The sequence below is a fragment of the Cetorhinus maximus genome, unplaced genomic scaffold (genome assembly GCF_964194155.1).
Source record: "Cetorhinus maximus unplaced genomic scaffold, sCetMax3.hap1.1 HAP1_SCAFFOLD_522, whole genome shotgun sequence".
NCBI classification, from domain to species: domain Eukaryota; kingdom Metazoa; phylum Chordata; class Chondrichthyes; order Lamniformes; family Cetorhinidae; genus Cetorhinus; species Cetorhinus maximus.
In genome coordinates this window covers 140,439-163,698 of record NW_027596464.1, presented here as the reverse complement: position 1 = coordinate 163,698, position 23,260 = coordinate 140,439, and the positions used below count along the sequence as shown (strand labels likewise).

Sequence of the window (23,260 nt, the reverse complement as noted above, 5' to 3'; positions counted from 1 at the left end):
AAACTGAAACCAGAGTGAGGAATAGAATAGATCAGATTATAATGTGTGATGTTTATACCTATAATTGTGTAACTATCATACATAACAGAATTAACAGTGGGCAGGGGAGTTTTTGGAGAATGAGAACATTCGTGAAGAAAAGTAACTGCTGGGAACCAGGGAATGTCTCCTTGTAAATCACAGGTTAGAGAAATTCCTGCTGTCTTTTCCTCACTTCCTGCCAAAACCCAGCAGAGAAGACAAAGAAGAGTCAGGGGCCAGAGCTGGATCACTACAGGGTATAAAACTGAGGGGACACTGATGTAAGGGGGCAGTCGGGACTGGAGACACCGGAGATCAAGCTCAGGGTGCCCGAGGTTCCATCCAGCGGGCTGACCTCGTGTAAGTGATTGTGGACACACGGGACTTGCATGTTTACTCTGATTGATGGATCAATATAATATACGGTAGAGGACAGAGAATCTGCTCAGCTTGTATTTCTTAAAAAGGTACTAAAATTGTTGACACTGGACTCTCAAGTCTACTGATTTACGAAGACAAATTGTTAGCTGGAATCACCCACCTCTTTACTGTTCTGATCCTCTACTCCCTTTAAGCTGTTCCCATTCAGAAATATCAAGGGGAATTTTTGACTGATTATGGAGCGCCTGTAATTGGAGAAGAAATTGGAACTAGTCAGAGAATGTCTCTAAATGGAGGAGAAATTGTGACGGTCGAAGGTGAGTCTGTTAATGAACAGCAATGTGACTTGTCAAGGAGGGTTTGGAACTCAACAACAATGTGACTTGTCAGGGAGGGTCTGTAAATGAACAACAACATGACTTTTCAGGGAGGGTCTGTAAATGAATAGCAATGTGACTTGTCTGGGAGAGTCTGTAAATGAACAGAAATGTGACTTGTCAGGGAGGGTCTGTAAATGAACAGCAATGTGACTTGTCAGGGAGGATCTGTAAATGAACAGAAATGTGACTTGTCAGGGAGGGTCTGTAAATGAACAGCAATATGAATGAGCAAGAAATGGTGTGGTCAGAGTGTGTCTGTACAGGAAGTAGAAATGGTCACAGAGAGCCCTTGGTTAGTTATGGGAAATTTTGGAGTTGGATGGCATAGAGGGAGGAACATAGTGATAGGCGAAAGGAATAGATGCATAGAGTGAGAGAGAGCGAGAATAAAAGAGAGAGAGAGGGAGAGAGAGACAAAAGCTAATTAAAGAGGAGAAAATGAGTCAGATTCCATGTGGCAGATAAACAGAATTTTTTTTAAGTATATACTGCTTTGACAGTTAGTGGTCTTAGAAAAGAAAAAAACAGCTGATGTCTGATCAGGAAAGAGGAAGTTGGTTGAGGGGCTGCAGTTAGTTTAACACAATCTCAGTAAATGGAGTGATACACAGACCAGCCTCCCATGCGGGTGAGCGGCAGCAGCAAGAACCACATGAAAACAGGAGATTGTGGAAGGTCCAGCAGTGTCAGGATCCGAGAATACAGGACCGACAGAGGTTATTCAACCTATCAAGTCTGTACCAGCTCAAAGACCAACCCAGTTCATCCCACTCCCCCTCTTTCCCCGTACCCCCCAGTTGTTAACCCTAACAAAGGCCTGAAAGGTTGACTCTTTCTCCACAGATGTTGCCTGAGCAGCTTAGTATTTCAAACATTTTCTGTTTGATTCTTGGGAAATGAGTTTGTTGAGGAAACAACCCCAACCACCTGCCCTCACGCATCAAATATAAAATTAGAAAACAAACACCGAACCCCCCAACCAATATAAAAGGAGTTTTGTTTTAGAAACAAATATTTCTGTACAGGCTTTTCATTATTGGTGTGTGGGCATTGGTAGCAAGTCTATTAATTATATTGCGCATCCCCAGTTAGTCTCTGTGCAGGTAATGATGTGCCACCTTCTCCTTGACCCACTGTCTAGTGAAGGTGCTCCCACAAGGTCATGACGTAAAATCCTGAGATGCACCATTTTCACTGAGCGATAAAGGAGCAGTGAGAATATGTACAAGACAGGATGGTGTGTGACTTAGATGGAAAAATGGGGATAAGGGTGTTCCACCAACATTTGCTACATTTCTCCTTCTACGTGGTGTAAACCTTAGTGTTTGGAGGTTCCATAAAAATTCCGGTTGTGTTGCTGATGTATAAAATCCTTCCTCTTCACCCTGTTCCATTTCCTTCTCTCTCTCCTCACGTATGGACACAGACCAGGTAACAGGTTTCCCTCCCTTGCACTTGCTGGCTGTATCAATTGAATTAATAATATTATATGGTTGGCGCCAATCATAATCGGAGCTCGGAATATGATTTTGTATTTAACAACGTCACGGTTCAATGGCGCTGCAGTTACCCAGCATTCACCGACAGGCAGAATATGCTCTATCTTCACTGCGGGAGATCATCGCGCAGGCGCAGCGCCAGTCTATGAGCGGAGCATGCGCATTGTCAGGTTGTGGCCGGAGCATGCGCAGCGGGTTGCGGTGCTAGGTGGAGAGTTGCGGTCGGGTCGGATCAGGGAGGAAAGGAGAGGAGAAGAAGAGTGGAGCCAGCGGGCAGGTGAAGGCGAATGGAACCGGCGAGCGGGTGGGACGCCTTCATGAATATACACTGCAGGCCTCAAACGACGAATAAGAAGCTTCCGATCCCGTGTTTGCGCCGATTTGGCGACGGCGGCGTTTGTCACGATATCAGGTGCGATTGATGCTCGTCATCTTTTTGGGACGCGCACAGTTCTGCGCATGCGCGGACGCCATATTTTACTGGGCCAATGGGCAGCAGTGCGCATGCGCGGTCGCCATCCTTTTAGGGGGCAATGGGCAGCAGCTGTGACCACAGTTGGAGTATTAAAATTAGGAATTGTCAGCAATCCGGAATTAGAGAAAGTGAAGATATCTGGGGGGGACTGAGAGACTGGAGGAGATTACAAAGGAATGGATGAGAGTTTCAGCAGCAGATGAGCTGAGACTGGGGTGGAGTCGGGCGATGTCACTGAGGTGGGAATAGGTGGTCTTGGTGATGATGTGGATCTGTGGTTGGAAGCTCATCTTGGGGTGAAATATTTCACCATGGTTGTGAACAGCCTGGTTCAGTCTCAGACAGTTGTCAGGGAGAGGGATGGAGTCGGTGTCTGGGGAGTGGAGTTTGTAGTGGGGACTGAAGACAATGTTCAGTCTTCCCAATATTTAAATGGAGGAAATTTCTGTTCATTCAGGACTGGATGTCAGACAAGTCAGGACAGTGTGTGACTTGGAGGTGACGGTGTTCACATACACCTGCTACCCTAGATCTTCTAGCGCGTGGAGGTTGAGGGTTCGGAAGATTCTGTCAAAGTTCTGGTTGAGTTGTAGAGATATAAAATCCCCCTGCTTTACCGGGTGCCTCTACCACCTCTCTCATTCTTGCTCTCTTCCCAGAGGGTCCAGAGTCTTGTGTACACCCAGACCGGGTGGCAGGTTCCCTTCCCTGAAGGACATTAGTGAACCAGTTGGGTTTTTATGACAATCCAGCAGTTTTCATGATCACTTTTTCCCAGTGCTGGCCCCACAAATTCCCAGATTCATTCAGCTCAATTTCACAATCTGCCTTTGTGTTTTTGTGGGTTCTCTCTCTCTTTCCCTTTTCTCTGTTTTAAATCAATTTCACAGGGCATTAGAAGGGGAGGATTTGCAGTTGGGAAACTGAAACCAAACATAACATCAGGATCTGACGGAGCCGCCCAATTTATTGTAATCTGAATATCATTGGATTTTGAACATGGAAGGAAAAAGCACCGTTCACAGTGGGGAGACACCGTACACGTGTTCTGTGTGTGGGCGAGGCTTTGTCTGATTGTCTGGCCTGTCAGAACATAAATCCTGTTACAGCTGAGAGAAACTATCAAAATGTGGAGATTGTGGGAAGGGATTCAATTACCTGTTTGAGCTGGAAGCTGATCGACGCACTCACACTGCGGAGAGACCGTTCATCTACTCCCACTGTGGGAAGAGACTCAGTCTCTCATCCAATCTGCTGAAGCATCAGCGAGTTCACAGGGCAGAGAGACCGTTTAGTTGTCCAGACTGCAGGAAGTGCTATATAAGTTCCAAAGACCTGATGTCCCATCAATGAGCTCACACTAACAAGAGACGTTTGACTTCCTAATCACTTGCTGTGCCTGTGGCACTCCACTCATCACATCTTGCCAGCCTGAAAAAGACCCATTTTCCCTCTTCTGCTTCCTGTTAGCTAACTAATCCTCTATCCATGTGGATGTGTTACCCCTTCTCAACTCGGGACAAAATTAATAGTCATGTGAGCAAATGTGGGTTAATTCAGGAACACCAGCATGGAATTGTTCAGGGAAAATTGTGTTTAATAAACTTGCTTAAGGTATTTGGAGAGGTAACAGAGTGGGTGATGAGGATGCTGCTGTTAATGTGGTGTGCATGGACTTCAGAATGGAATTAGAGAATGTGCCACACAACAGGCATGAGCAGAGTTAGCTCATGGAATAAAAGGGACAGTAGCAACATGGATACAAAACTGGCTGAGTATAGGAAACAGCGAGTCATGGTTAATGGATTTTTTCAGTTTGGAATAAAGTTTATAGTGGAGTTCCCCAGGAGTCACTGTGAGGACTCCTGCTCTTCTGAACATATATAAATGACACAGACCTTGGTGTTCAGGCTCAATTTTCAAATATGTGGACAGAGTCTTGAGTGGGCACAGAGTGACTAGCGGCTTCCCTTCCCTGAAGGACATTAGTGAACCAGCTGGGTTTTTATGACAATCCAGCAATTTTCATGGTCACTTTTTCCTAGTGCCGGCCCCACAAATTCCCAGATTCATTCAGCTCAATTTCACAACCTGCCTTTTTGTTATTGTGGTTCTCTCTCACTCCCATTTTAAATCAATTTCACAGCCGAATAGAAGGGGAGGATTTGCAGTCGGGAAACTGAAACCAAACATCACATCAGGATCTGATGGAGTCGCCCAGTTTATCGTAACCTGAATATCATCGAATTTTGAACATGGAAGGAAAAAGCACCGTTCACAGTGGGGAGAAACCGTACACGTGTTCTGTGTGTGGACGAGGCTTCAGCCGATCATTCGCTCTGTCAAAACACAAGCGCAGTCACACTGGGGAGAAACCGTGGCAATGCGGGGACAGTGGGAAGGGATTCACGTGTCCATCTGAGCTGGAAATTCATCGGCGCAGTCACACTGGGGAAAGGCCATTCACCTGCTCTGAGTGTGGCAAGGGATTCGCTCAGTCATCCCAGCTGCTCAAACACCAGCTAAGTCACACAGACGAGAGACCTTTTAAATGTGCAGACTGCGTAAAGTGCTTTAAAAGTTCCGGAGAACTGATGTCTCATCAACGTGTTCACACTGACGAGAGACCATTCAGGTGCTCTCACTGCGGAACTGGGTTCAGGCGATCATCTGACCTCACTAAACATCAGCGCAGTCACACTGGGGAGAGACCTTTCACCTGCTCAGAGTGTGGGAAGGGATTCACTCAGTCATCCAGCCTTCTGACACACCAGCGAGTTCACACAGGAAAGAGATCTTTCAAATGCCCAGACTGTGGGAAGTGCTGTAAAAGTTCCAGGAACCTAATTACACATCAACATGTTCACACTGATGAGAGACCGTTCATGTGCTCTCAGTGTGGGACTGGGTTCAGGCGATCATCTGAACTCACTGTCCACCAGCGAGTTCACACTGGGGAGAGGCCGTTCACCTGCTCTGATTGTGGGAAAGGATTCACTCAGTCATCCAACCTACACAGACATCAGCGAGTTCACAGGTCACTACAGTGATGGGATTTTGCTGTCAGTCACATCGAAGACTGAACCATCTTCATTGGGGTATGTTTCTGCTGAAGTTGGTAAGCTCCAGGACAGATATAGTGGTTCGTATTTTGGATAGAAGTAAAATAAATCAGCTTTGTGTTAAATACAGTGTGTTGAATCTTTTTACTATTTCTAATGCATGTTAGTTCCTTTTGAAGGTCTCTCCCTCTCCACTGTCTCCTCCATCCTCACCTCCAACAACAAGTGTTAGGAGCTCATGGAGCTTCTTTGTCACTAAGATTGAAACAATCCGATCAGCTGCCTCTTCTGCTTCCCTCCCTTCCACTAACCCACTGGGCCAAACTGTCTCTAAGTTCCTCCTTGTCTAAGCCCTGAACCCAAATCTTTCTTTAGTTTCCCTCCCATTCTTATACCCTCCCAGTACTCATCTTGTCCATGAGCCCCACCTCCTTGCTCCATTGACCCTATTCCCACTAAACTGCTGATCACCCAACTTCCCAATGTTCACTGATATTGTTCACAGTTCTCTCTCTTCACGTACTGTTGATCTCTCCTTCAAATCTGCCATCATCACCCCCTCCTCAAAAATAAAACCGTTGACCACATCATCCTTGCAAACTATTGCCCAATCTCCAACCTCCCTTTCCTCTCCAAACTCCTTGAACATGTTGTCACCTCCCAAATCTGTGCCCAGCTTTCCCAGAACTCCCTGTTTGAATCCCTCCAATCAGGTTTCTGCCCTTGCCACTGGACTGAAACAGCTCTGATCAAAGCCGCCAACTACATCCTATGTGACTGTGACAAAGGGAAACTATCCCTTCTCAACCTGTCTGCAGCCTTTGACAGGGTTGACCACACCATTCTGCTCCAACACCTCTCCACTGTCATCCAGCTGGATGGGGCTGCTCTCTCCTGGTTCCATTCTTCTCTATCTAATCATAGTCAGAGAATCACTTGTAATGTCTTCCCCTCCAACTCCCACAGTTACCTCTGGTGTCCCCAAAGGATCCAGCCTTGGCCTCCTCTTATTTCTCATCAACATGCTCCCCACAGCGACATCATCTAAAAACACAGTGTCAGTTATCACATGTACACTGTCAGTGCCCAGCTCTACCTCACCACCACCTCTCTCCACTTCTCCACTTTTATTAAATTATCAGACTGTTTGTCTGATATCCAGTGGTGGATGTGCAGAAATTTCTTCCAATTCAATATTGGCAAGACTGAAGACATTATTTTCATTCCCAAGCTACCAACTCCATTCCTTTCTCCAAAGCCAACGGATCTAATCTCAACAGTCCTGCCACATCCAGTCGTGAATAGTGGTGGACAATTAAGCAACTAATTGGATGATGAGGCTCCCCAACTATCCCCATCCTCAATGATGAAGGAGCCCAGCACAAGAGGGCAAAATATAAGGCTGAACCATTTGCAACAACCTTCAGCCAGAAGTGCTGAGCGGACGGTCCATCTCGGCCTCTTCCGGAGGTCCCCAGCATCACAGCTGCCAGTCTTCAGCCAATTCGATTCACTCCACGTGATACCAAGAAACGGCTGAAGGCGCTGGACACTGCAAAGTCAATGGGCCCTGAAAATATTCCAGCAATAGAACTGAAGACTTGTGCTCCAGAACTGGCCGCACCCCTAGCCAAGCTGTTCCAATACAGCTACAACACTGGCATCTACCCAGCTATGTGGAAAATTGCCCAGGTATGTCCTCTACACAAAAAGCAGGACAAATCCAACCTGGCCAATTACCGCCCCATCAGTCTCCTCTCCATCATCAGTAAAGTGATGGAAGGGGTCATCAACAGCGCTATCAAGCAGCACTTGCTTACTGCTCACTGACGCCCAGTTTGGTTTCTGCTGGGGCCACTCAGCTCCTGACCTCATTACAGCGTTGGTTCAACATGGACAAAAGAGCTGAACTCCAGAGATGAGGTGAGAGTGGCTGCCTTTGATATCAAGGCAGTCTTTGACCGAGTGTGGCATCAAGGAGCCCTAGCAAAATTAGATTCAATGGGAGTCAGGGGGAAACTCTCCACTGGTTGGAGTCATACCTAGCACAAAGGAAGATGTTGGAGGTCAGTCATCTCAGCTCCAGGACATCCAGCTGCAGGAGTTCCTCAGGGTAGTGTCCTAGGCCCAACCACCTTCAGCTGCTTCATCAATGACCTTCCTTCCAACATAAGGTCAGAAGTGGGGATGTTTGCTGATGATTGCACAATGTTCAGCACCATTTGTGACTCCTCAGATACTGAAGCAGTCCATGTCCAAATGCAGCAAAACCTGGACAATATCCAGGCTTGTGCTGACAAGTGGCAAGTAACATCCACACCACACAAGTGCCAGGCAATTACCATCTTCCCAACAAGAGAGAATCCAACCATCGCCCCCTGACAATCAATGGCATTACTATCACTGAATCTCCCACTATTAATATCCTCGGGGGTTCCATTGACCAGAAACTGAACTGGACTAGCCATAAAAATACTGTGACTACAAGAGCAGGTCAGAGGCTAGGAATCCTGTGACGAGTAACTCACCTCCTGACTCCCCAAAGCCTGTCCACCATCTACAAGCCACAAGTCAGGAGTGTGATGGAATACTCCCCACTTGCCTGGATGAGTGCAGCTCCAACAACTCTCAAGAAGCTTGACACCATCTGGGACAAATCAGTTTGCTTGATTGGCACCCCGTCCACAAACATTCACTCGCTCCACCAATGATGCATCGTAGCAGCAGTGCATACCATCTACAAGATGCACTGCAGGAACTCACCAAGCCCCCTTAGGCAGTATCTTCCAAACCCATGACCACTACCATCTAGAAGGACAAGGGCAATAGACACATGGGAACACCACCACCTGGAAGTTCCCCTCCAAGCCACCCACAAACCCGACTTGGAAATTCCTTCACTGTTGTTGGGTCAAAATCCTGAAACTTCCTTCCTAACAGCACTATGGGTGTACCTACACCACATGGACTGCAGTGGTTCAAGAAGACAGCTCATCACCACCTTCTCAAGGGCAATTAGGATGGGCAATAAACGTTGGCCCAGCTGGCAATGCCTACATCCCAAGAATGAATTAATATGAAAAAAAGATTGATGGTCTGATGGCTATTTGTGGAATCTTACTGTGCACAAACAGGTAAACAGTAACAATTTGTATTTATATAACACGTTTAATGTAATAAAACATCCCAAGGTGATTCAGAGAAGCATCCTGAAGAGAAATTTAACATCAAGGCACAGTATATTAGAGTAAATGGACAAAACCTTAATTGGAGAGGCAGATTTTAACAAGGACCTTTAATCAGGAGAGAGAGCTGGAGAAGTTCAGGGAGGGAATTTCAGAACTTCATGCCAGGCATGGACAACAGTGGTGGAGCAATTAAAATCAGGGATGTTCAAGAGGCCAGAATGAGAAGGGCACATATATCCCTGAGGGTTGAGTGATGGAGGTTGCAGGGGTAGGGAGGGATGAGGCGACAGAGGGATTTAAAAACAAGGGTGTGAGTTTTAAAATTGAGGCATTGCTTGACTAGGAGTCAATGTATGTCAGCGAGCCAAGGGGTGATGGGTGAACAGGACATGGTGTGAAAAAGCACACGGGCAGCAGAGTTTTCGATAATTTATATTTCTGCGTGGGGGTGGGGTGAATGTGAGAAGCTGGTCAGGAATGTATTGGAATCATCAAGTCTCAAGGTAACAAGGGCAGGGATGAGGGTTTGAGCAGCAGATGAGCTGGGGTCAGGTGGGGACATGTGATGTCATGGAGATTGAAGTCCCTGGGGGACACTAAGTCGAAGGACTGTGCAGAGGAAAGTGAGTTTGGAGATGGGGTGGAATTTTAGGGTGGTGGGGTCAAGTGTTTTTTCAGGTGATAACAGTGGATTTAAAGGTGAGAGGGACAGTACCAGAAGAAAAAGAGAGAGAGAGCCATTAACAATATCAGCTGAGATAGGGAAGCTGGGTGATCAGTAGTTTAATGAGAATGGGGTCAATACAGCAGAAGACAAGATGAGCACTGAGAGGGCATGAGGGGAGAGAAAGTGGGGAAAAATGTGAGTTCGGGGCTCTGACAAGGGGAACTTTAGAAACAGTTTGTCCCGGTGGGCTCGAGGAAGTGAGGGAAGCAGCAGAGGCAGCTGATCGGATTGTCTCAACCTTAGTGACAAAGAAGCTCCATGAGTTCCTCACACTTGTTGTTGGAGGTGAGGATGGAGGAGACAGGGGAGAGGGAGAGCCCTTCGAAAGGAACTAACTTGTGTTAACGATATTAAAAATGTTCAGCATACTGTGTGTTTAATACAAAGCTGATTTATTTAACTTCATCCAAAATATTTAGCACCTCTAACATGGTTGGAGCTTTTCAACATCAGCAAAAACGGACTCTAATGAAATTTGTTCAGTCCTGGATATGATCAACAACAAAATCCAATCACTGTAGTTACTTGTGAACTCGCTGGTGTGTTAGCAGGTGGGATGACTGAGTGAATCCCTTCCCACACTTGGAGCAGGTGAATGGTCTCTCCCCAGTGTGAATTCGATGGTGTCTAAAAAGGGCGGATGAATCAATGAACCCCTTCCCACACTCTGAGCAGGTGTACGGTCTCTCCCCAGTGTGTACTCGCTGGTGTGTCAGCAGGTGGCATAACTGAGTGAATCCCTTTCTACACTTGGATCAGGAGAATGGCCTTTCCCCAGTGTGAATTCGCTGGTGTACAGTGAGGTGAGATGAGTGCCTGAATCCGGTTCCAGTGAGAGCACCTGAACAGTCTCTCGTCAGTGTGAACACGTTGATGGCACAACAGTTCCCCAGAACTTTTAAAGCACTTCCCGTAGTCCGAACATTTAAAATGCCTCTCATCAGTATTGAATCGCTGGTGTCTCAGCAGGTTGGATAGTTGAGTGAATCCCTGCCCACATACAGAGCAGGTGAAAGACCTCTCCCCAGTGTGAACTCGCTGGTGTCTCTGCAGGTTGGATAACAGTGAATCCCTTTCCACACTCGGAGCAGGTGAACGGTCTCTCCCCAGTGTGAACTCGCTGATCAGTTTCGAGCTGAGATGGGGAATTTAATCTCTTCCCACAGTCCTCACATTTCCACGGTTTCTCCTCAGTGTAAACACTGCTTTTTCCTTCTATTATTGAGCTTAATGGATCGAGTGACTGTCAGATCCTGACGTGATGTTTGGTTTCAGTATTCCGACCTCAAATCCTCCTCCTCTAATACCCTGTGAAATTGATTTAAAACAGAAAAAAGGGAATGAGAGAGAACCCACAAAAACACAAAGGCAGGTTGTGAAATTGAGCTGAATGAATCTGGGAATTTGTGGGGCCGGCACTAGGAAAAAGTGACCATGAAAACTGCTGGATTGTCATAAAAACCCAACTGGTTCACTAATGTCCTTCAGGGGAGGGAACCTGCCACCCGGTCTGGGCCTACACAAGACTCTGGCCTCTGTGGGAGGAGTGCGAGTGTGAGAGGAAGGGCGAGAGAGAAGCGAAGGAGAGAGAATATCTTGACATATACAAATTGAACAGAAATACATCAGGTTCTTGCAAACCATCAACCTCCACCACCTAGAAGGACCAGGGTAGCAGGTTTGAGTGAACACCATCACCTCAAAGTTCTCTTCAAAGTTACACACCGTCCAATACTGGGTGAGCAGAAATTTCCTTCATTTAAATATTGGGAAGACTGAAGCCATTGTCTTCAGTCCCTGCTGCAAACTCCACTCCCCAGACACCGACTCCATCTCTCTCCCTGTAACTATTCTCACATCCTCTGAGATTTGTAGATATATTTTATTTCTCTACTTTCTCTCATTGTCTATCCTTTGTCATTATAACTTCACTCTCTGATCACTTCCTGTTTCCCCCTCAATTTTACATGTCATTCATTTGCTTTCTTTCAGTATTCTCTCTCTCTCAGAATCTGTGGGTTTGAGAGTCCAGTGTCAGCAACTTCAATACCTCATTAAGAAGCAGAAGCTGAGCAGATTCTCTGTTCTCTACTGTATCGTATATTGATCAGAATAAACATGCAAGTCCCATGTGTCCACAGTCACTTACACGAGGTCAGCCCACTGGATGGAACCTCGGGCACCCTGAGCTTGATCTCCGGTGTCTCCAGTCCTGGCTGCCCCCTTACATCAGCATCCCCTCACTTTTATACCCTGTAGTGATCCAGCTCTGGCCCTTGGCTCTTTGTCTTCTCTGCTGGGTTTTGGCAGGAAGTGAGGAAAAGACAGCTGGAATTTCTCTAATCTGTGATTTACAAGGACACATTCCCTGGTTCCTAGCAGTTACTTTTCTTCAGGAATGTTCTCATTCTCCATAAACTCCCCTGCCCACTGTTAATTCTGTTATTTCTGATAGTTTCACAATTATAGGTATAAACATCACACATTATAATCTGATCTATTCTATTCCTCTCTGGTTTCAGTTTATATTGTGGTTAATAACAGACAAACTCTGTCCTTTTCCCTGATCTGATTCGAGTTTCCAATCAGCTGATTCTGTACAATGGAATGTCTTATCAGTGTTGCCCTGGTGACCTGTCTGCAGTGAAGAGCCTGTTTGAATTTCTAAACTAAACTTCTCTATCCCATAATACACATTATATCAGACATTTTACCTCAATGTCTTTTAGCCATGTTACAAGGGGTTCAGATACACAAATCTTTAAATGTGAAGGACAAGTTTGAAATGCTGTTTGAACCTGTTACTCCACTTTTCTTTATAAAATTAATTTGTAAATCATTGGTTCGGCTGCATTTAGAATATTGAGTCTAATTCTGGGCATCTTAAAACAGGAATGATGTCAGGGCCATGGAGAGGGTGCAGGGGAGATTCACAGAGGTGATACCATGGATGAGAGGCGACAGCAAAAAAGGAGGCCACTCGGCCCATCGTGCCTTTGCCAGCTCTTTGGAGGAGCTACCTGAATAGTCCTCTCCCCTGTTGTTTCCCATGGCCCGGTCAATGTTTTCCTTCAAGCATTTCTCCAATTCCCTTTTGAAAATTACTGTTGAACCTGCTCCCACCAAACTTTCAGACAGTGTATTCCAGATGATAACAACTGACTGTGGAATGATATATTTTCTAATGGTGACCTGTCTGCAGTGAAGCTCCTGTTTGTGTTTTGAACTTAATTACAATTTCTCTTTCCCATGAGGAGAGACTGGTCTTTTCATTAGAACAAAGCAGGATGAAAGGAGATGTGAGCAAGGAGTTCAAAACTGGGTCAAGTACATGGTACAAAATATTCCAGACACTCCTTGTCCTTCAGGATCGGTGTCCAGGGGAGAAGTTGATGGGTTTATCTCATCATCATTGAGGTGAACGGCTTCTGTCAGAATCAAACACTCTCCAGTCAAATACAGCACGGATTAGATACAGAGTAAACCCATCAGCCTGTCCCCCGGATACAGATACTGAGGGACAGGGAGTGTCCGGGACAATGACATTTCTCACTCAGTCAGGTAGAAATTGATCCAGTATCTCGCCCCATTAATCCTGAGCTCCACGTGACTCGAATCCTCCTCCTGTTTCCCTCCCAGTAACAGCACTGAGCTAAAGCCAGCCCATAATGAGCAGGGCTCAGGGAGAATGGTTACTAGGCACTGCAGTGATGTCATGAAGCAGCATCATTCAGCCCAGCTGGTCCTCTCCCTGTCCCTTTAAAGGTGGAAAACTGGGACATCCTGTCTCCAAACACATCCCACCCTGTTCACACTAAGAATCCCAGAGTGGAGAACTGGGACATCCTGTCTCCAAACACATCCCACCCTGTTCACACTGAGAATCCCAGGGTGGAGAACTGGGACATCCTGTCTCCAAACACATCCCACCCTGTTCACACTGAGAATCCCAGGGTGGAGAACTGGGACATCCTGTCTCCAAACACATCCCACCCTATTCACACTGAGAATCCCAGGGTGGGGAACTGGGACATCCTGTCTCCAAACACATCCCACCCTGTTCACACTGACAATCCCAGTATTTGGGAAGTGACAGCATCTTCTAACAGTGTAGAGAGGAGAGGGATTTTGGAGATGGGGCAGTAGTTTTCAAAGGACAGTGGGTTCAAATGTTTGTTTTTTGAGGAACGGGTGATGATTGGATATTTGGAGCAGAGAAGGACAGTACCTTAGAGAACGAACCGTTAACAATATTAGTGAATACGGGGAAGTTGGGTGGTCAGTCGTTCAGTGAGAGTGGGGTCAGTACAGCAGAAGGTGGGATTCATGGACAAGATGAGCACTGAGAGGGCATAAGGGGAGATGGAAGGGAAAATGGGGAAAGATGTGGTTTCAGGGCTCGGACAAGGGGGAATTTTAGAGACAGTTTGTCCTGGTGGGCTCGTGGGAGGGAGGGAAGCAGCAGAGGCAGCTGATCGGATTGTCTCAATCTTAGTGACAAAGAAGCTCCATGAGCTCCTCACACTTGTTGTTGGAGGTGAGGGTGGAGGAGACATGGGAGAGGGAGAGCCCTTCGAAAGGAACTAACTTGTGTTGGAGATATTAAAAAGACTCGGACACACGGTGTTTAACACAAAGCTAATGTATTTGATTTTTGGCCAGAATTTTAACACTTATAACTGGACTGGAGTTTACTAACATCAGTAGAAACAAACCCCAATGAACATGGTTCAGTCCTGGATGTGATTAACAGCAAAATCCATTCACTGTAGTTGCTTGTGAACTCGCTGGTGTCTCAGCAGGGCAGATGACCGAGTGAATCGCTTCCCACACTCGCAGCAGGTAAACGGTCTCTCCCCAGTGTGAACTCGCTGGTGTCTCAACAGATGGGAAGACGTAGTGAATTCCTTCCCACACTCCAAGCAGGTGAATGGTCTCTCCCCAGTGTGAACTCGCTGATGTTTCAGCAGGTCAGATGACTGAGTGAATCCCTTCCCACACTGCAAGCAGGTGAATGGCCTCTCCCCTGTGTGACTGCGCCAATGAGTTTCCAGGTCAGACGGGTAATTGAATCCCTTCCCACAGTCCCCACATTTCCACAGCTTCTCTCCAGTGTGACTGCACTTATGTTTAGACAGGCCAGATGATTGACAGAAGCCTCGTCCACACACAGAACATGTGTACGGTTTCTCCCCACTGTGAACGGTGCCTTTTACTTCCATGTTCAAAATCCAATGACATTCTGATCCTAATGAATAGAATGCATCTGTCCGGTCTTATCTGATGTTTGGTTTGAGTTTCCCGACTGCAAATCCTCCCCTTCTGATACCCTGTGAAATTGATTTAAAACAGAAACAAGGGAGTGAGCGAGAACCCACAAAAACACAAAGGCAGGTTGTGAAATTGAGCTGAATGAATCTGGGAATTTGTGAGACCGGCACTAGAAAAAAGTGACCATGAAAACTGCTGGATTGTCATAAAAACCCAACTGGTTCACTAATGTCCTTCAGGGAAGGGAACCTGCCACTCAGTCTGGGCCTATACAAGACTCTGTGATCTGTGAGAGGAAATAGAGAGAGAGAACATGAGAGAAGGAGAGAGAGCAATGGAGGAAAACAAGATGGACTTCATCCAACTGCAACTCAACAAGAATGTTGACAGATTCTGCCAAACTACACTCCTCACCACCTGGAAGGACAAGAGCAGCTGGTACATGGGAAAACCATCATCTCCAAGACACAGACCAGGGAGTTCACACTGGGGAGAGGCCATTCACCTTCTCCGTGTATGAGAAGGGATTTAATTGAAAGTCCACTGTTGAGAAACCAGCGAGTTCACAAGTGACAGCAGGGGTCGGATTCTGCTGTTTTTGCTGCTGTTGATCACATCCAGGATTGAACCATGTTCTTTCTGACAGTTTGCGTCTGTTTCTGCTGATGTTAATAATCCTTGTAACTGGGCTGAAGTTTAATATTCTGAAAATCAGTTTGCTTTACTTTGTAACTTCCAATAAAGTATTCCTTTCAGGCTATTTTTGAGATGAAACCAAGCAGCCGACATCTTTATTGGGGGAAATGTGCAGCAGGGCACATGCATGGTCATCCTGGCCCGGGGGCAGGAAGAGAGATTGCTGTGAATTTCTGACTCTGTCAGATCTTGATGTGATTTTGGTTTGAGATTCCCGTTTGTCAATCTTCCACTCCTAGGAACTCGTAAGAGAAATTTACAAAATCCATTATTATCAGTTCAGGATGGATATTGAGAAGAGGCAAACATTCCTCTTGGTTTGAGTTTGTCGTGTGTAAATCCTTCCCTTCTAACCCCACTGTAAAAGGAGTTTCCAAAATCCATCCCTGTCAGTCCAGGATCGAAAGGCACAACATTCTCTCCTCCTGCTACCTGGACCAGGATGACCGCGCATGCGCCCTGCTGCACATTGCCCCGAGGAAGATGGCGGCCGTTACCCTGGGCCTGTCTCCGAGCGGAGACTCGGGCCACAGTTTCTGTCGTCGTCCCATTCGGTGCAACCGCGGGACTGGCCGCTTCATTTCGCAGTTTCGGGCCTTCACTGGATGTTCATGAAGCCTCCCCGCCCATTCTGCCGCCTCCATTCCTCCCCACTCACCGGCTCTATTTACTCCCTCGTGTTCGTCACTTCCCAGCCCCTTCGAACAGCTCCAGGTACAGACCGCACTGCGCATGCTCCGGTCGGAGTCTGCAATGCGCATGTTCCAACCGATTAGCGGTACTGCGCCTGCGCGAGGAGCTCGCAGTGCGGGCACATCCTGACTCCCATTGAATGCTGGGTACGTCCGCCGCCATTGAAAACCTTTGTTAAATAGAAAATTATGTTTTGTGATCCGATGACGAATGGAGCCACAGGGCCAAGATATAAAATTATTATAAAAGCAAAAAACTGCGGATGCTGGAAATCCAAAACAAAAAGAAAAGTACCTGGAAAAACTCAGCAGGTCTGACAGCATCTGCGGAGAGGAACACAGTTAACGTTTCGAGTCCGTATGACTCTTCAACAAAACTAAGGAAAAATAGAATAATTAGTTCTGTTGAAGAGTCATACGGAATCGAAATGTTAACTGTGTTCCTCTCCGCAGATGCTGTCAGACCTGCTGAGTTTTTCCAGGTATTTTTGTTTTTGATATAAAATTATTAATTAAATTCAATATGGCTCCATCATAATTCTCTCCTGGATGTAATGAACAGCAGAACAAACTCCTACAGTTAGATCTTAACTCACTGGAGCCTCAGCAGGCGGTGTGAACAAATAGCTTTTCTTCCCATGCACAGAACATTTAAACTCTGCACTGCCAGCAATTCAGCTGGTGAATGATCTTTTCATGGTGTGATTTTGCCCATGAGTTTGTAGCTCACACTGGGATCTCAAGCTCTTTTGATCATGAGTTCTACATTCTTAACCGACTACAGTTGGAGAAAATCTGGTGATGTAAATCTGAAATAAAAACAGAAAATGCTGCAATTTTCATCAGATCGATAGTGTCTGTGGAGATCTAAACATAGGCTATGACTTTACATCACAATTGCACTGCATCAGTGAACAGACTTGAAAAGTTAATACTGTTTCTCAGTTCACAGATGCTCCTAGATATGACGAATGTTTCCAGCATTTTCTGCTTTATTTCTGGTTAATGAAGTTGCTTATGAAATGGACATTAGATTTATTTGTGACTACCTTATGTTTATTCTCATTCATTCGCAAGTGGAAACATCTTCCACTTGTCTACCCTATCAAACCCTCTCATTATCTTAAAGGCCTCGGTCAGGTCATCCCTTACTCATTTTCCTCAACAAAACATTTTTCAACCTGTTCAATCTCTGGATTGACATAACTTTCCAGTTCTGGAAAAATTCCAGTAAATCTTCCTCGCAGCTTCCCCAGTGCTTATCGATCAATCTGATCATTTGGAAACAGAGCAAATCTGAGCATCAAAGCCACTCTTGCCCCAAATTCCTCTATGTTGGAAGGATCAGTATCTCAGTGGGAGGGAGGACTGTGGTTTCGAGCTGTTATTCACCATCCTCTATTTCATACAAACAAGGAGCAGGAGTAGGCCATTCAGCCCCTTGAGCCTGCTCTGCCATTCAATAAGATCGTGGGTGATCTGATGGTAACCTGATGTTTGCATCACACCTACCCCTAATAACCAATCACCCCCTTGTTTACCAAGAATCTACCCACCTCTGCCTTAAAAATATTCAAAGGCTCTGCTTCCACCACCCTTTTGAGGAAGAGAGTTCCAAAGATTCCCGATCCTCTGAGTGAAAAAAAACGCCTCATTTCTGTTTTAAATGGGTGACCCCTTATTTTTAAACACGGACCCCTAGTTATAGATTCTCCCTTAAGAAGAAAAATCCTCTCCACATCTGCCCTGTCAAGACCCCTCAGGATCTTATATGTTTCAATCAAGTCACCTCTTAATCTTCTAAACTGCAGCGGATACAAGCCTAGTCTGTCCGACCTATCCGCACAAGACACCCACCAGGTATTAGCCTGGTAAACCTTCTCTGAACTGCTTCCAACACGTTTACATCTTTCCTTAAATAAGGTGACCAATACTGTACACAGTAATCCAATTGTGGTCTACCTAGTGCATTAGAGCATAACCTCCCTACTCTTGAATTCAATTCCCCTCGCAATAGATAATAACATTCTGTTCTGTCACATATAAATATTTGTGTTCATACTCTCCCAGGTCACTCTGTTGCTGAACTCTGTTTAAAATTGTACCATTTAGTTTATTCTGCTTTCCCTCATTCTTACTTCCAAAATACATCATTGACTGTGAATCACTTTGGGATGTTTTGAAGATGTGAAATATGCTAAATGAACAGAAAAAATTTCTTTCTCTTCTGCAGCCAATTTAAATTTGTTGATTTTGCTCCAAAGATTAAATTGGGATTGATATTCAAAGTTAACTATTTAACTGCAGCAACAATTGCAGCTGGGAGTCAGTGAATTAAGAGGAAAGATCCCAGGCAACGGTCTGCAAGGTACACTGCAGGCCCGACAGCTCAATCAGCTCCACTCTCAGCTCAGGAGAGCTCAACAACTCCACATACTGTCCACAGGGGAGTTCTCCTGGTGCAGTGGGACCAACATTTGTGCTTTAACTAACACCACCAAAAAATACTAGATTAATCAGTTAGTCTGATTGCTGTTTATGGAATCTTACTGTGCACAAACTGCCTGTTATGAAACAGAAATAACTTGTATTTATATAATACCTTTAATGTAACAAAACGTGCCAAGGTACTTCACAGGACTTTCATAAAGAAACATTTGACATCGAGTGACATGGGTCGATATCAGGGTAAATGGACAGAACCTTGATTGGAGAGGCAGATATTAACAAGCATCTTTAATCAGGAGAGAGAGCAGGACGGGTTTCGGGAGGAAATTCCGGAACTTTGCACCTAGGCACGGCCACCAGTGATGAAGTAATTAAAATCAGGGATGCTAAAGAGTATGGGATGAGATAGCACAGATATCTCAGAGGGTTGTGCGACTGGGAGTTACAGAGATAGGGAGGGACGTGGCCACGGAAGGATTTGTAAACAAGGTTACAAATTTTAAAATTGAGGCATTGCTTGAACAGGAGCCAATTTAGGTCAATGGCTACAGGGGTGAAGGGTGAACAGGACTTGGCGTGAGAAAGCACATGGGCAGTAGGGTTTTGGATGATCTCACGTTTCCGTGTGGGGATGGGGTGAATGTGAGATGGGGTGTATTGGAATTGTCAAGTCTAAAGGTAACACAGACATGGATGAGGGTTTGAGCAGCAGATGAGCTGGGGGTGGGATGGAGACAGATAACGTTATGGAGCTTGAAATATCTGGTGTTAGTGATGGTGTGGATATGTGGTCAGAAACTCATCTTGGGGTCAAATAAAAGACCGAGATTGTGAACAGTGCAGTTCAGCTGCAGACAGTTCCCCGGGAGAGGGATGGACTTGGTAGTTAGGGAACGGAATTTGTAGTGGTGACTGAAGACAATGGCTTTGGTCTTCCCAATTTTTAATTGGAGGAAATTTCTGCTCATCCAGTACTGAATTTGGGATAAGCAGTTTGATCATTTAGTAACAGTGGAGGAATGGAGAGGGATGGTGGTGAGGTAGAGCTGGGTGTTGTCAGTGTACATGTGAAAACTTACACGGTGCTTTTGGATGATGTCACCGAGTGGCAGCATGTAGATGAGAAATAGGAGGGGCCAAGGATTGAATCTTCTGGGACACCAAGTACAAGGACCTTGGAGAAGAAATGGAGGTTGGAGATGGGGCAGTAGTTTGAAAAGATGGTCAGATCAAGAGCTATTCTTAGGATGGGTGATGATGATAGATTGATGATAAAAGGTACATTACCAGGAGAGAGAGAAACATTAACAATATCAGCGAACATGGGGAAGTTGGATAATCAGCAATTTATTGAGAATAAGGTCAAGCAAGCAGAAGGAGGGCCTCATGGTCAAGATGAGCACTGAGAGGGTATGAGGGGAAATGGGAGAGAAACAGGAGAAAGATGTGGGTTCAGGGCTCAGACAAGAGGGAACTTTAGAGACAGTTTGTCCTGGTGGGTTAGTAGAAGGGAGGGAAGCAGCAGAGGCAGCTGATTGGATTGTCTCAATCTTAGTGACAAAGAAGCTCCATGAGCTCCTCATACTTGTTGCTGGAGGTGAGGTTGGAGGTGACAGGGGAGAAGCAGAGTATTGGAGATATTAAAAAGATTCAACACACCTTATATTTCACACCAAGTTGATTTAATTGATATGTATCAACAATATTAGCCTCTATAATGGGGCTAGAGTTTATTAACATCAGCAGAAACAGAACCCAATGAACATGGTTCTGTCTAGGATGTGATTAACTACAGTGATTGATTTTGCTGTTACTTGTCAACTCGCTGGTGTCTCAGCAGCACAAATGACTGAGTGAATCGCTTTCCACACACAGACCAGCTGACTGGTCTCTCCCCAGTGTGAACTCGGTGGTGTTTCAGTGGGTAGGTTCAACTAATGAATCCCTTGCTACAGTCAGGGCAAGTGAGCAGCCCCTTCTCCAGTGTGAATTCGCTGGTGTCTCAGCAGGTTGGATGACTAAGTGAATCCCTTCCCACATATGGAACAGGTGAACGGCCTCTCCCCGGTGTGACTGCGCTGATGTACAATGAGGTCAGATGATGGCCTGAACCCAGTCCTGCAGTGAGAGCACCTGAACGGTCTCTCGTCAGTGTGAACACTTTGATGCAAGATCAGGTCCTGGTAACTTTTATAGCATTTCCCGCAGACTGAGCATGTAAATTGTCTCTGGTCTGAGTGAACCAGCTGATGTCTCAGTAGGTGGGATGACCTAATGAATCCCTTCCTACACTCAGAGCAGGTGTATGGTCTCTCCCCAGTGTGAACTCGCTGGTGTGTCAGTAGGTTGGTTGAAGTAATGAATCCCATCCCACGCTCAGAGCAGGTGAACGTTCTCTCCCCGGTGTGAACTCTCTGGTGTGTCAGCAGGTTGGTTGAAGTAATGAATCCCATCCCACGCTCAGAGCAGGTGAACGGTCTCTCCCCGGTGTGAACTCTCTGGTGTGTCAGCAGGTTGGTTGAACTAATAAATCCCTTCCCACACTCGGAGCAGGTGAACGGTCTCTCCCCAGTGTGAACTCGCTGGTGTGTCAGCAGAGTGGATGACTGAGTAAATCCCTTCCCACACTTAGGGCAGGTGAATGGCTTCTCCCCAGTATGACTGCGTCGATGAGTTTCCAGGTCAGACGGGTAATTGAATCCCTTCCCACAGTCCCCGCACTTACACGGTTTCTCCCCAGCGTGAGCACCGCTTTCTGCTTCCATGTTCAAAGGCCGATAATATTCAGGTCCTGATGAACCAAGTGACTCTCTCAGGTCTTGGTGTGAGTTTCCCAACAGCAAACCTTCCCCTTCTAATACCCTGTGAAGTTGATTTAAAACAGAAAAAAGGGAATGAGAGAGAACCCACAAAAACACAAAGGCAGGTTGTGAAATTGAGCTGAATGAATCTGGTAATTTGTGGGGTCGGCACTAGGAAAAAGTGACCATGAAAACTGCTGGATTGTCATAAAAACCCAACTGGTTCACTAATGTCCTTCAGGGAAGGGAACCTGCCACCCGGTCTGGGCCTACACAAGATTCGGGCTTCTAGGGGAGGAGGGAGAAAGAGCGAGAGAGAAGTGAGGAATGCAGGAGAACCCTGACAGAATCTCCCAAACCCTCAACCTCCACCCCCTAGAAGGACCAGGGTAGCAGGTGTATGTGAACACCATCACCTCCAAGTTCCCTTCCAAGTCACACACTTTCCTGACTTGTCTGACATCCAGCACTGGATGAGCAGAAAATTATTCCATCAAATAATGGGAAGATTGAAGCCATTGTCTTCAGTCGCCACTACAAACTCCACTCCCCAGACACTGACTCTGCACCTCTCGCTAACAACTGTGTGAGGCTGAACCAGACTGTTCACAACCATAGTAAAATATTTCACCCCAAGATGAGCTTCCAACCACATATCCACATCATCACCAAGACCGCCTATTTCCGTCTCAGTAACATCGCCCAACTCCACCCCAGTCTCAGCTCATCTGCTGCTGAAACTCTCATCCATTCCTTTGTTACCTCTAGATTTAACTTTCCTAACGCACTCCCGGCCGGCCTCCCATATTCAACCTCCCTGTAATCTTGAGGTCATCCAAAACCCTACTGCCTGTGTGCTTACTCGCACCAAGTCTTGTTCACCCATCACTCCTGTGTTCACTGACCTACACAGGCTCAGACAAATCTGTTAAAATTCTTTGAGGAGGTAACAAGTAGGTTAGACAAAGGAGAGCCAATGGATGTTATCTACTTGGACTTCCAGAAGGCCTTTGACAAGGTGCCGCACAGGAGGCTGCTCAGTAAGATAACAGCCCATGGTGTTAGAGGCAAGGTACAAGCATGGATAGAAGATTGGCTGTCTGGCAGGAGGCAGAGAGTGGGGATAAGGGGGTCCTTCTCAGGATGGCGGCCGGTGACTAGTGGAGTTCCGCAGGGGTCAGTCTTGGGACCACAACTTTTCACTTTATACATTAATGATCTAGATGAAGGAACTGAGGGCATCCTGGCTAACTTTGCAGATGATACAAAGATAGGTGGAGGGACAGGTAGTATTGAGGAACCAGGGAGGCTGCAGAAGGATTTGGACAGGTTAGGAGAATGGGCAAAGAAGTGGCAGATGGAATACAACGTGGGGAAGTGTGAGGTCATGCACTTTGGTAGGAAGAATAGAGGCATAGACTATTTTCTAAATGGGGAGAGAATTCAGAAATCTGGAGTGCAAAGGGACTTGGGAGTCCTAGTCCTGGATTCTCTTAAGGTTAACTTGCAGGTTGAGTCAGTAGTTAGGAAGGCAAATGCAATGTTGGCATTTATTTCAAGAGGACTAGAATATAAAAGCAGGGATGTGCTGCTGAGGCTTTATAAGGCTGTGGTCAGAC

The 23,260-nt window shown here is 46.1% G+C and overlaps 1 protein-coding gene and 1 pseudogene across 1 annotated transcript; one reads left to right on the top strand and one right to left on the bottom strand.

The window, feature by feature from the left end:
• The first annotated feature begins 2,604 nt into the window (after positions 1-2,604).
• On the top strand, positions 2,605-5,925 carry LOC144673955 (uncharacterized). The gene is made up of 2 exons (XM_078535544.1): positions 2,605-2,693; positions 4,903-5,925. Exon 2 carries the CDS (start codon positions 5,012-5,014, stop codon positions 5,804-5,806), a length of 795 nt encoding a protein of 264 aa, XP_078391670.1. The 5' UTR covers positions 2,605-2,693; positions 4,903-5,011; the 3' UTR covers positions 5,807-5,925.
• Positions 5,926-10,161: 4,236 nt separating this feature from the next.
• LOC144673958 (uncharacterized) lies at positions 10,162-21,605 on the bottom strand (annotated as a pseudogene).
• Between the last annotated feature and the right edge of the window lie 1,655 nt (positions 21,606-23,260).